The 13,666-nt window shown below is 42.1% G+C and overlaps 1 protein-coding gene across 5 annotated transcripts in view; it reads left to right on the top strand.

Moving 5' to 3' along the window:
• DOCK10 (dedicator of cytokinesis 10) overlaps positions 1 to 13,666 on the top strand; it is a 341,015-nt gene that overhangs the window by 212,820 nt on the left and 114,529 nt on the right. For all 5 annotated transcript variants that reach the window (XM_083177979.1, XM_083177977.1, XM_083177976.1 and 2 more), the window contains 8 exons: positions 1,657 to 1,780; positions 1,973 to 2,094; positions 6,542 to 6,628; positions 6,713 to 6,805; positions 7,351 to 7,469; positions 8,502 to 8,571; positions 9,251 to 9,364; positions 10,320 to 10,391. In XM_083177979.1, coding sequence (XP_083034105.1) covers positions 1,657 to 1,780; positions 1,973 to 2,094; positions 6,542 to 6,628; positions 6,713 to 6,805; positions 7,351 to 7,469; positions 8,502 to 8,571; positions 9,251 to 9,364; positions 10,320 to 10,391 — 801 coding nt within the window. The remainder of the gene's footprint in view (positions 1 to 1,656; positions 1,781 to 1,972; positions 2,095 to 6,541; positions 6,629 to 6,712; positions 6,806 to 7,350; positions 7,470 to 8,501; positions 8,572 to 9,250; positions 9,365 to 10,319; positions 10,392 to 13,666) is intronic.

Below are 13,666 nucleotides of genomic sequence, written 5' to 3' on the forward strand. Positions count from 1 at the left end.
AAGTTTCCCCAGCATCCCAGAGGCTGTGAGGAAAACTTGCGAAGTCAGCACTATTGTGATTGGCTGATATATGCACAAACAGGCATCGCAGGGTTGTACAACCTATAGAAATGACTTCCCCCAAAGATTGGGGAGTTGGACAATGCACCTTGGGAATGATTTAATTGTTCTTTTCACAAATGACCATTTCTTTAACTATATTTGGAGCAACTGGAAATGTTATATACCGAGTCCAGAGAAAAACACCTACCTACTACCGTTATATGCACAATACAGATGTCCCCGGCAATAAGGTTGAGTTGCCATGTTTTTGGAGTCCTGAGCATGTTCATTTACTAGGAAGTGGGAAGAATGCGGGAGGGGTGCCTGATCTTCCAGCAGTGTGGGAGTTTACCTATGAGGAGGGGACCAGCACAGATCCGCCTCTCTTCTCTTAATTTGCCCTTGACTTTTAGACCGACTCCAGAGGGAATATTCAGTTTATCGCAGTAACCTGTTATGCAAGTTAACGCCGTGATGCACAGATATTTTACTATAACTTAACAGAGAAAGTTAATTTGCTTTACTCAATAAAATGTGGATAATTTTGACTGTTAACTGAGAGGTGTGTGACGTGCACCTGACACCAAACACTAAAAAGAACAATGGGACTGATTCAGAGTTGCACACAAGTCCAGACATTACGGTTCAGGCATTCTCACATATGGTTTCATAGATATCACTTGTTGGCAATAGGAAGTCTGCATGTAGAAAAAGGAGTTGGGTACAAAATACTGAAGTTGGGATCCTGATGGAAAAAATACTATAAAATCCCAGTAAGCATTTTTACAGTAATCCTAACTTTAACCCATGCCTCCCACAGACAAACCCTTATTGTCCCCTCCCACAGCTTAACCCGCTCCCCCGCCTGATTCTTTTTTGCGATCCATTTGCACATAATAATGGGTCCACGCAGTGACTAGTGGTATATGCTTGCTACTAGCCATAGGTGCGTACACTCCAGTGCATTTCTATGGAAGCAGGTGCATACAACCCCAGACACACTAGTAGTGGCAAACAAGTCGCATCTGTGCCAGTGAGAAGTGCTGGGAATTTGGCCATTGGGATCCAGTGTTGGGCTTCTGGCTTTCTGAATCCCATTTGCAAGTATTTTGGCACAGAAGAAGAGTTATATTTATACACACTACAGATTTCATTTTCGTAGTAACAGTTATATACAGTATGGGGCCACCATATTCCACTGCACTTTACAATTGGGATCCAACAGATTTTGACACATCTCCTGAATAGTGCTGGTGCAAACACAGCCGATTTTGATGTTAATACTCTTAAAAGCAAAGGGCTGGGGGGGGGGGGGGGGGGGGGATGACGGTTCTTTGATTGCTGGAAGCAGCTAGAATTGTGACTGCTTTACATGCAACATAGACCAATCTTTGTATGTGCTTTACACATAACAGTATAAGCTGACAACTGCTTCAAAGAACATTGTGGATATTATAAGATACATATATACAGATCTGCGTCTATAGCAGTGTCTATTGTCTGTGCAGATAAACAATCATTTTATGTTTTGGAATAATAGAGCTTGTATGTACAAGATTTCTAGGTATCCCATCTGAAAGTGTCTAAGGAGAGGTGTAATATTTTACATTTCAGGTGAAAATTGAGCTTCCCACTCAACTCCATGAGAAACATCACATTCTGTTTTCATTCCATCACGTCACCTGTGACATAAATGCAAAAGCTAATGCCAAAAAGAAAGAGGCACTGGAAACAGCAGGTATCTTTAGAAGGATTACATTCACTGCACATTGTAACCATTTCCTGCTACTGTGTGTTTCATGTAGAAGTGGATACGCGGACTCACAAGGGTTCTTCATTTCCACTGCACTGAACCTCATGCGTAAGCGTGTCCATTGCCCTGAGCATATATCATGTAGTCAATGATCTCTCATGTTTTATATTGCTATAGTTGGGTTCGCCTGGCTGCCATTGTTTAAGAATGAACAGCTCACTTCACAAGAACACCTCATTCCTGTCGCGGCCTCTCTGCCTGCAAGATACCTGAGCTTGGAAGATGCCACAATTGGAAAGGTACCGATGCACCAAAGCTATGTTATACGTAATGACACTTAGGGGTAAATTTACTAAAGCTTCTAAAAAATGAAAAGTGGTGATGTTGCCCATCACAACCAATCAAATGATGTATATCTCTTTATTACATCCTAGAAATGGTAGGGAGAGTCTGATTGGTTAACTCTGGCCTCTTTCATCAGTTTCAGTGGTGTTCTTTCCAGAAAGCTCTGGCAAAGATCATATCTACAGCCTGTAACACTTTGGATACTCCTCATATTGCTCATACTTACTCATCATATAGCACATGATCGAAACACACACACACACACACACACACACACACTCCTTAACAAAACATTATCTACAAGAAACACGCTTAACAGTATATAAGAAAGGAAAGTCCTCACTGACACTGTTAAAGACATCCCAAAAAAGTAAGGTACTTCTTTACTTTCACGGCGCCTGCATGGCGCCGCGCGTCAGAGTCCCCTTGCGGGGCTCGCTTCGCTCGCCCACGCTGCGGGCTCGGTGGCTCGCTACGTTCGCCACGCTAATTAAAATCAACTCCATGCCAACATGGATAGTGAAGGTATGAACTATCCATGTTGGCATGGCGTTAACTCCGTTTATTTAACTTAATTAGTGGCGAGCGTAACCCGGAAGTACGCGCGGCGCCATGCTGGCGCCGTGAAAGTAAAGAAGTACCAAAAGTAATAGTAAAGGTGAAAAGAAAAAATGCAAAGCTAAGAGTAATCTGTATAATACAATTACTGTAAGTGCTGATAAGAGCAATAAACAAATGAAGGGTGATAAGACACGCATCCTAGGACGCAGCATTGGATCAAAGCATCGATCATTGGGGGGCTTACACTCAAGCCTCCATGTTCTACATACATGGGTCTTCAACCTGTGGCCCTCCAGATGTTGGGAAACTACATGTTCCAACATGCATTACCACATTTTTGCCTGTGAGAGCATGCCAAAACTGTCAGGGCATGCTGGGACATGTAGTTTTACAACATCTGAAGGGCCACAGGTTGAAGACATGTGTTCTACAACATAGATCCCTGGCCTCTTCCCACCCCCTATATGGTGGCAGCAGGCCTCTGTTTTTTTCTAAACCAAGCCCATCGCCACCTCCTTCCCCCTCCCCATTGATTGACAGTCTGATTCCGGCCTGCGCCCTCTGCTGTAGGGTCAGTTATCAGAAAATCAGTACTTTGCAATGATGGGCACAGGTGTAACAGCACCTGAATGACCTCCTCAGTTTGTTAGCCCATCTGGTTTCACAGCAACTGGCCACTTAACTCACCCATTTCAACAAAGTATAGCACAACATATTTTCCAGTAAGTGTTCCTTAAGCTAAACATAATATTGTATGAATTATAGAGAGTTGGCCTATGAGCCAGCTCTGTGTAATGTAATAGTAAGACAATATACTATTTCTTTTGTCTCTTTTTGTGTCAGCATCTTTCTTTTTCTCATATCGGTTATACAGAATTGAAATGTTCCGAGCAGCACAGCTCCAGAGTTTTGTCTGTGTTGTTTATATGATGCACATTAATTTCCTACATCAGTGCTGCTTGATTGACCTTGTACTTGTTAATTCTTCATCTTAAATCTCAGCTTTGTTGTGAAGCTTGTAAGTGGTTTTTAATTTGTTTTCACTTGCATCTTGTACTGCTTGGATTCTGACCAATGATAACCTCATTCATGGCTTACAGATGTGAAGTCCCTTTATAAAAAAAAAGTCACTGTTCTGTAGAAAACAGGCCTACATTTAGGCATGGCTCTCCCAGACAGTGAAATATTGTTTTAATAAGAATCATTTGGTGGTTTTTAAGTGTCAGTTTTGCTGTATAAAGTGTAATAATGCTCCATAAAGAGCACCCATTGGCTAAATACAATCAAGATGTTGTGGGCTGCAGCAATTATCAGTATATATATTTATTTATTTGTTTACAGTTTCTTATATAGCGCAGCAGATTCCGTTGCGCTTTATAATAGTAGACAGTGATAAAACAAACTGGGTAACAACAGACAGACTTGGAGGTAGGAGGGCCCTGCTGCAAGCTTACAATCTATAGGGATATAGGAGGGAAACACAAGGACAGGCACCAGTAATATCATAGCAGTCCCACCAAGTTACAAGTCCAGAAGGGAAGCTATATAATACATAAGTGCCTCAGAGGGTTATGCGTGTGGTACTTTAATATGATAGGCTTGCCTGAAGAGGTGAGTTTTCAGGGAACGCTTAAAAGTTTGGAGGCTAGTGGAGAGTCTTATTGTGCATGGAAGGGCATTCCATAGGATGTGAGCAGCCCAATGAAAGTCTTGTAATAGTGAATGGGAGCTAGTGATCCGTGCAGATGAGAGACGCAGATCTTGTGCAGAGCGGAGTGGTCGAGATGGCAGATATTTTGTGATAAGTAAAGAGATACAGGTATAAGCTGGTGCAGTATGGTTAATAGCTTTATATGCGAGTAGAAGTGTTTTATATTGAATACGGTAAGATACAGGCAACCAATGGAGGGACTGGCAGAGCGGATCAGCAGACGATGAGCATCTTGCAAGGAAGATCAGCCTAGCAGCAGCATTTAAAATGGATTGCAGTGGCTAGAGTCTGTTCTTGCGAAGACCAGTTAGGAGACTATTGCAATAATCAATGCGGGATATAATGAGTGCATGGATAAGAGATTTGGTAGTATCTTGTGTGAGATAGGGTCGCATTTTGGATATGTTTTTTAGATGCATGTAACATGATTTGGAGACAGATTGAATGTGGGGAAGAAAGGACAGTTCAGAGTTGAGATTGACCTCTAGGTAACGAGCTTGTGGGGGTAGGGTAGATTGTCGAGTTGTCAAGAGTTATGGAGATATCAGGATGGTAACTATTCTTGGTTGGTGGGAGAAAAAGTAATTCCGTTTTGGAAATATTGAGTTTGAGTTGTAGAGAAGACATCCAAGATGAGATGGCAGAGAGACATTCAGAGACTCGGCCCAAAACCACTGGTGACAACACTGGGGTTGATAGATAGATTTGAGTATCATCTGCATATAAGTGATACTGAAATCCGAAAGAGCTGATTAGTTTGCCAAGAGAGGAAGTATAGATTGAGAAAAGCAGAGGACCTAAGACTGAGCCTTGCGGAACTCCAACTGACAGAGGTAGTGAAGAGGAAGTAGAGTCAGAGAAGCGAACACTGAAAGACCGATCAGATAGGTAAGATGAGAACCAGGAAATGGCTGTATCATTAAGACCTAGGGAGTGTAGTGTATGTAAGAGAAGAGTGTGATCCACAGTGTCAAATGCAGCAGAAAGATCTAGAAGAATAAGTAGTGAGTAATGGCCTTTAGACTTAGCAGTTACCAGATCATTCACTACTTTAGTCAGTGCTGTCTCAGTGCAGTGTTGAGAGTGAAGCCTGACTGAAGTGGGTCTAATAGGGTGTGAGAGTTAAGAAAGTGTGTGAGGTGAGAGTAGACAAGTCTCTCCAGTAGCTTGGAGAGGCATGGGAGCTGAGACATAGGATGGTAGTTCGAGAGAGAGTTAGGGTCAGAATTGTGTTTTTTCAGAATTGGACTAATCACTGCATATATATATAATGATAATTGCTGCATGGTTTATATATATATACATTGTGCTCTGGAAAATGTGATGGTGAACTCTCCCTGTATACCTGCTGTGTGAACTGGGACATGTGACCTACTGGGTGGTCTGGAAACTTAAAGTTATTTGGAGACACCAACTAAGCAAGGATTGTTTGAAATTCAACTCCTAAGGGGATGTAAAGGGGTAACATGTTCTGCCCAGCAAACCTTTGCCAGGTTAAAACTCAGCTAGTTATTATTATTGACCTGTGTAATCTATGCATTTCCCAAAGCTGGCTAACCTTAACTATGGTTCACTTTCCCACCCTGCAATAGTGCCACCAGGCTTGTAAAGCTTAGTACTGATAGTGGAACTCTCCCCCATTTTTCTACTTCCAGTTTTGGCTTAGAAATGTAGTGCTGGTCACCAATTTTCGTGGAGAAAGCCAAACATTTTTGTGATAAAATGGAGAGTGATAAAGTAGCAGAAAAGCAGTTCCTAACTGTCATGCCACATGCAGTGTTTGAAAAATGACAGTTATTAGCTGATTGGTTGGTGGTTTATCACTCTCCATGGTATCACTTTTCAAGGCTTAGTACATCTCGCACAGGCAGAGAAGTATCAAAGCTTGGAGAGATATAATGTACCAACTAATCTGTTCTGAACTTTCATTTTTCAAACACAGGGACCCATTTATCAATAAGTGATAAAACCTTTTGTGAACGATAAAACACATTGCATATGATAAATGTTGCTATAGCCAATCACCTATCATTTTTCAAACACGTGACAGTTAAGAGCTGAAGTCACAAGTTTTATTATTTGTATTTATAATGAATTAACACTTGTATCTCTGTATGTTTGTGTCTCAGCAAACTGGAAGTGAGCTGAAATGGGTAGATGGCGGAAAACCACTTTTTAAAGTATCAACACTTGTTGTATCAACAATATACACTCAGGTGAGTTGTAATGCTGCATCGCATCACTTCCTGGCAAGCCATCAAATGGAAGATTCTGAATTATCCACTGTTTTGTTGTTTTAGGAACCGTATCTGAACAACTTTTTCCAACAATGCCAAAAAAGAGAAAACGAGCTGGTCAAGCCTCCGTCACCTGACTTTCTGGTCTCTTGTAAGGTACATACCTTCATTACACAATCACTTCTAATGCTTTAACCCTATAAATTCACTTCTGCCTCAGTGCTGATTATATAGGGGTAACTGTGCTCAGGTTTGATCAGGATTGTATTTTCTGCGAAAAGACCTTAATAATATTTATTATTTTATATCCTTAATTTATACAGCACAACCATGTTATGTAGAGCTGTTCAGAGAATATACAATTATTCACATCTGTCCCTGGGCAGTCTTATACCCCTTTCACATCGCACTTTTAAAACGGTATATTGCCATTTTTTTTCTATTTTAAAACGTTTAAGGCTGCAATGTGAAAGTGCCAGAGTTGATTTACCGGTTAAAGTTAACCGGTATTTCAACACAGTTAAAAAGCAGAGTCCTACACGTTTTAAAGCCGTTTTTTTGGCAGTTTGAACAACATTGGATGCTTTGGATATGTTCTCCACTGGCCCACTTCAGCACTGGTTTCACTGCTTGATCTATCAACCTCTGTATATTTAGTTAAGTGTTACACGTATCACCTCTCACTGATTTTATATTTCTAGAACCTGCTGAATATTGACAAGATTCACATGATCATAAGCTTTCTCCCGGTCTTGTTCAATCAACTCTTCCAAGTTCTGACAAAAAATAATGATGATGGTGTCATCACAGTGACAACTAGGTGAGATCATTTCTAATTGTACAGATAAAGGCTGTTCATTAAGCATGGTAGGTAACCTGCCTGCATTATCCATGCAAACTCTTTATTGGCAGTTTTTAAGTGATTAGAATGCCTGTGATCTATTTGTAGTCCGCTCTACATGCATCTGCCTGTACGGCATTTCAATTAGCAATAGAAAATGCTTTCAAATTATATGGGGATTGTGTTACTTTTATCTGCCATGAATCTGCAGAACACTCATGTCTAATGGGGCCTACACACTGACGAGCTGTGTACAGCAATGTGCCATTGATGTGTGCTGACCGATCTGTCAGGGCTATTGTTCTCCGGTAAGAACACTGGCCCTGACTGGTGATCTAACTAGATTTATCCTGCATGCAGGATCTTAATCACCCAGGGATAGTGACGCACGGGGCTGTGTATCTTTCGCTATGGCCTCTACACACGGTGTGATGTAGGGTAATATTCTAAGCGTTCGAGTCAGATTGAAAAATCCGATCTAGAAAATGGCCTGAAATCGCCCTGTGTGTAGGCATCATTACACTACCAATCTTTTGCTTACTTAGTGCCTCTATTAAGAAAAAAAGAACACGTTTAATATTTTGTTCTTCGTAGTTGCGATGCCATTGTCAGTTTATTCTCATTAAATGGAAGGTACACTATGCTGTTCTAGGGAATAAGCTTCAGATGCGCTTCACAAAACCTAAAGGTGCATTTCTTGGAAATAAAACTGATCCAAGCTGCTAGTACGTGCTTCAGGAAACATTGGCTAGTGTCTCACAAATCGCTCACAGTCTACTACAAACTTCTATACACAAAAATAATGAACAAATGTCCCACAGCCATATATGCTTGGGTTTTGATAGAAAATGAATTCTGGAACACTTCTTGATATTGAGTGTTCTACTCACACAATGATAGGTGAGTGCGGCTCTTGATATGAAACTAATCATTGGCTGGAACACGGTACTCAACAAGATTATACGACTCATATTTTGAATTCATCGTCATATTGATGTATCTCTATTGTAGGGTCCTTACAGACATTGTAGCTAAATGTTATGAAGAACAGCTGGAGAACTATGTCCAGTCTTATGTAAAGGTAAGTAGAGACCCTGTATATAATAGTACACAACGGGGGTAATTCAACCTGCTCGCTAGGCTGCATATATTCGGAGCCTAGCAAGCAGGTTAACGCCGCCCCGGGAAACGAACCCCAAGTGCCCGAATCCCCTTGCTATGCTGCGAGCGGATGTGTATGCTCGCTTGTGACCGCCCACACAGAGGAAAAATCATCCAATGGTTGCTAACCATCTAATGACTTTTCCTCTGTTCGCAGTACAAACATACTTCTACTGCACGTTGTTGTCTAAATTGAGGGGCGGAGCTGACGTCATGTGATGTCATCTGCCCCGAGCAGGCAGGGGAAGGCCTGCATTCGCTGGGGTCCACCCAGTGTTTCTATAGGCACTTTTTTGTGGGCACGCCCATGAAATGCTGGGGGTCCACCCAGTGGCGCCACCTGCCCGTCACTCAGGCTGCGAGCAGCTCTGCGATGAGAAACTTAGCTGAAGGTGCTCGTAGCCGAGGCCTGCACAAATGCACATTGGGGGAGGGGCAGAAATCACTGCTTAATGAGCAGGTCTGAATTGGCCACAATGTGTATGTTTTTCCCTTAATGTAACATATGCTATACAAAAGCAAACCCTTCCTGTACATGGGCAACTACTATGATACTAATTGTATTACACAAACTGTGTTCATTTCTTTTTTTATCTTAGTACGTTTTTAAAACACAATCCTATGCAGATCGGACGGTCCATGAAGAGCTTGCCAAAGGATTGTTGAGCCTTTTAAAATGTAACGAGCTAGATACAATTAAACTCGTGCTTAGGGTAAGTCATCATTGGGAATGTTGAATCCCTGTACTGTTTCTTTAGGAACTACAGTATGTATTTATGTATATAACATATATAACCATCACAGTCACACTTCTCTCTACTGATTTACTTCATTAATAGCACAAAAGCAGAGATTCAGTTAGATGCGAGCCTCCGTTGGAACCTTAGGGTAGATTTATTAAGCTTGGTGAAGTGATAAAGTGTCTGGTCTTTATCACCGGCCAATCAGCTCCTACCTGTCATTTTTCAAACCAAGCCTGTAACTTCACAGTTAGGAGCTGATTGGCCGGTGATAAAATACCAGCCACTTTATCACTTCACCGAGTTTAATAAATCTACCCCTTATGCCCTAACATAGATAGGGCTATTAGAGCAGGACATTCTCATTCATGTTAAACCCCCATATACAGTAGGAACCAGCAAAGATAAGTTGCGTTTTCCTACTGTAACAAAAACATTGCAATGCGTCTAAATGGATCTGCTCCAAATATCCAAATAACCATGAAGTGCTTGTAATCTCTTTATCCAGTCCTCATGGTGCCCTCTAGTCGGAAGGAAGTGATTGATTGCATTGCATTGACCTTTCTCTGTGCCTGTGATCAATCTAATCTTATTATGAAAACCTCTAGTATTTCATTTGTATACTTAGTAAATGGATGGAATAAGCTTTATGTCAATGATGAGACCAGGGCCAGGAGAGTGTCCTGAAAATACCTTTGTTGGTGCAATATGGATTAGACAGCCACAGATCATTTCATAAAATATAGTTAAACAAATAGCGTTAAAATAATTTACTGTTCACCAGAAGGCCGGTTGGGGCATTAAGCCGAGTAAATAGGATTATCAGTGCTTTCATAGAATAACCCATATTCAGCATGCTGGAAGCAGATTCTCTAAAATTAGAAACATTTCTGCCAGAAATAACAACTGAATTATATTGTTTTGACAGCATTCACAGTTTTTCTTTGAGATTATTATCAAATCCATGGCTCAACATCTCCAGGATAAAGACATGATGCAGGTAAATTGGCTGCACACTGTGTAATTCCGTGTGGGAGCTAGATCTGAAACGATACAATTATTCTTTCTGCACTATATGCCGCTCAGCTGCTTGTATTAAAGGGAAGCTGCAGAAAATATTTTTATATGTTGTTCATGACAGTGAAGGGTATTATCTTGCCTCTCTTCCGACTGTAGCTGTGTCTCTTACAGGAGGACTTGTGCGCATTACGAGATGCAGTTATTAGTTATTTCATGACGATCACATTTCAGGTGTAGCAGAACCACTAATTGTGGCAACTGTGGCTACGGATGTAAAGCGCTAAGGTCCAGTACTTTGCCCATACAGCACATGCAGTATGGATCCTGTATCGTCAGATGTGGCCAAGTGATTGACAATGGGCAGCCATCGCTATTTCACAAAATTACAGCCTGTTCCAAGGTCAGGAGTCCCCGTCTTCTACGGAGATTTCCTAGTTTCCGGGATGAAACTGTGGCAGCCAGTCTGCCTGACCTTACGGTTCACTCAGACAATCAGTGGTGTCGCAATTGATCGCAATTTGATGGTGGGCGGCCTGCACATGTGCAAATATGATCATGTGCAAACCCCCTGTGCGAATCCCTTTGGCGGGTATCACACTTGCAGAGGCGTACGCACTGTGAGGGGAGGGAAGGGGACGGACAGGGGGCTGGAGCAGGGGAACGCCCAGCATTTTATGGGCATCCTTGAGTATACAGCAGGGTTGCCGACCCTCCCGGAATTCCCGGGAGTCTCACGAAAATCGGGTCCCCCTCCCGGCCCCCCGGAAGGGTGGGCAACCCTCCCGGAATCTGGGGGACCCCCCTGAGCCCCCCGAATCGCGGCATGTAAATGCCGCAATCCGCGGGTCTCAGAGGAGGGGGCGGAGCTAAAACGGCACAATTGTGCCATTTTAGCCCCGCCCCCTCCACGGAGATCAGTCATTTCTCCTATATCCCGTAATGGGGGCGGGGCTTAATGACATCACAGTCAAGCCCCGCCCCTCGATCGGGTAAGGAAAGTCTCCTCTCCGGGCTTCTCCCGGAGAGGAGCATTTAAAAGTCGGCAACCCTGGTATACAGGCATGGCATTGCCTGCTCAGGCGGGCGGCTGACATCACATGACATCACCACATGCCCCAATTTGGCAAACTGCAGGCATCTGAAAAGAAGAAATTATTCGATGGTCAGAGAATATTTAATATACCATTAAAGCATATGCAGCAAAATCAACATTTATATAGAGAGGGGTTTTTTCATGAGACCAAATTTTCCAAACAGATCTAGAGGTTTCCTCTGGTAAATACGCTAAATACTGTTCCCATTATCATTACATTTATCTACCCCCTTTTCGATATCATAGCAAGCAGTACATCTATCATAGTGCACATATACCATTAATTCAGTTTTCAGCATTTTAATGGATGGCTTTGTTTTTCTCCAGCCAGTGTCTCAATACAATGATCTGTCCAAGGTGGTGAATGTGGTTAGGAAGGGTGATGATTTGATATGACTCATATCCGGGTGCCATGGTGTGAATTCGGCCAATAACTTTCTATGATTCTTAAATACATTGCTTTTTATGACTATAGCTTTTTGCACATATTAATATTATTAAGGTAATAGTTATTATTCACAGTAGTTTTGCAAAAAATAAATGAATGTGACCCAATATAACCTCTGTGGTTTCTGGCTAATGGCTTATGACCACTAATGTAGAGCAGAGAACTAATTTGTACATTTACATTTTATGATTTACAACAGTGTTTATTCACCCATTGTAGAAAAGTGATAGTCGAGGGTTATAGACAATAAACTGATGGCACTGCCAGTGTCCGCACTTCTAAATTGATTCACTAATTATTTATAAGTGGAGCAAATGGTACCTGAAGAGAACACAGTTGCTTTTAGCTTGTCTGTTCCACATGTCAGCATGAATGGTTATATCAAACAAGCTTTGTATGCCTGCAGGACATCTACATAGAGCAAGGCCAGGTGGTGGAGACAGCAGAGGCTACACTGATTTTATCATGTTGAATATTCATTTATATTTGTGGTAAACTTCATCAGACTCAATAGATCTAGTGTGTGTACAAATGTCACTGGCAGTTGAACTGTTTGCAACTTGTCTTCATTTGTGTGCCTTAGTTTGCGTATAGGGGGTTATTATATTTTAATCGTCCCCCGCACATTCGCACGGGGGCCATTTGTTTGTGACTGCGCATTTGCATAGGCTTTTATGCGCATGTGCAGCTGCACCCACAGCGCTCTCACACAGAAGTCCTGGCGGTGGGCGCGGAGGTGAGTGGGGAGGCGAGCCAGGGATTTTGAATATGGGAACTCCCAGCGTTTCATGGGCGTTCCCATGAGAATGCTGGGCGTTTCCATGGTAATTCCCTGATGACAGCAGATGTCAGATGGCCGCCCTGTCCTCGCACAGGGAGCCCACAGATCAGAGACACCATAGAGGTACTCTCTTGCCTGGGAATATTCTATTCTATTGCAAACAAAGACAAAAATCATTGGAATCTACTTGTTTAGATGCCCAATCTAAACTGATAACATTGTGCCAAAACTTTAAATCAAACCCATTGGCAGACAGTTTCTAGAGAAATTGTTCTTTCTACCGGTTTGGCAACAAACCAAGCAGACTCCTGTCCAACTTGATCAATGGTAAACACCCTTCCTCAATTATGAAGGTAATTTGTTGCCCAAATGGCTCTTTAAATAATCTAACGCTGATACTGCCACCGTATTTTAAGATTTCTATCCCCAATTATACTCTATACCCAAGATTGATGAGACGTTAAAGCATAGCTTTTGGTCCAAAATAGTTATCCCACAAATCATCACGGCTCAGATTAAGTCATTCATTTCTCCCATTTCCTCAAAAGATGTGCAGAAAACAATCTCTAGTCTGAAATGTAAGTAACGCCCCTGGACCAGATGGCCTTTCAAATTCATTTTACTAAATTCTATCCCCTTGAGCACTCTCTTAGCCAGCCCACCCCTATATTTCAATTCGGTGTTTATAAGAGTGCTGCTGAAACCAGGCAGAGATCCGTAGCTTCCCTGTTCCTGTAGGACCATTTCATTACTGAAACTGACTACAAAATTTTGACTAAGATTCTCTCAGACTGCTTAAAGATTATCCTTCCTTTTATAGTGCACCCACAGTGGCGCGCGCAGGGGGAGTTTCTGAGTACCCAGAAACCCCCCTAGAAGTTTAAGGACCCTAGGCTGAAAGCTGAGGGTCCCCTATTTCTATGACTACAATTT

Source organism: Crinia signifera, chromosome 3 (genome assembly GCF_055691185.1).
Source record: "Crinia signifera chromosome 3, ASM5569118v1, whole genome shotgun sequence".
NCBI classification, from domain to species: domain Eukaryota; kingdom Metazoa; phylum Chordata; class Amphibia; order Anura; family Myobatrachidae; genus Crinia; species Crinia signifera.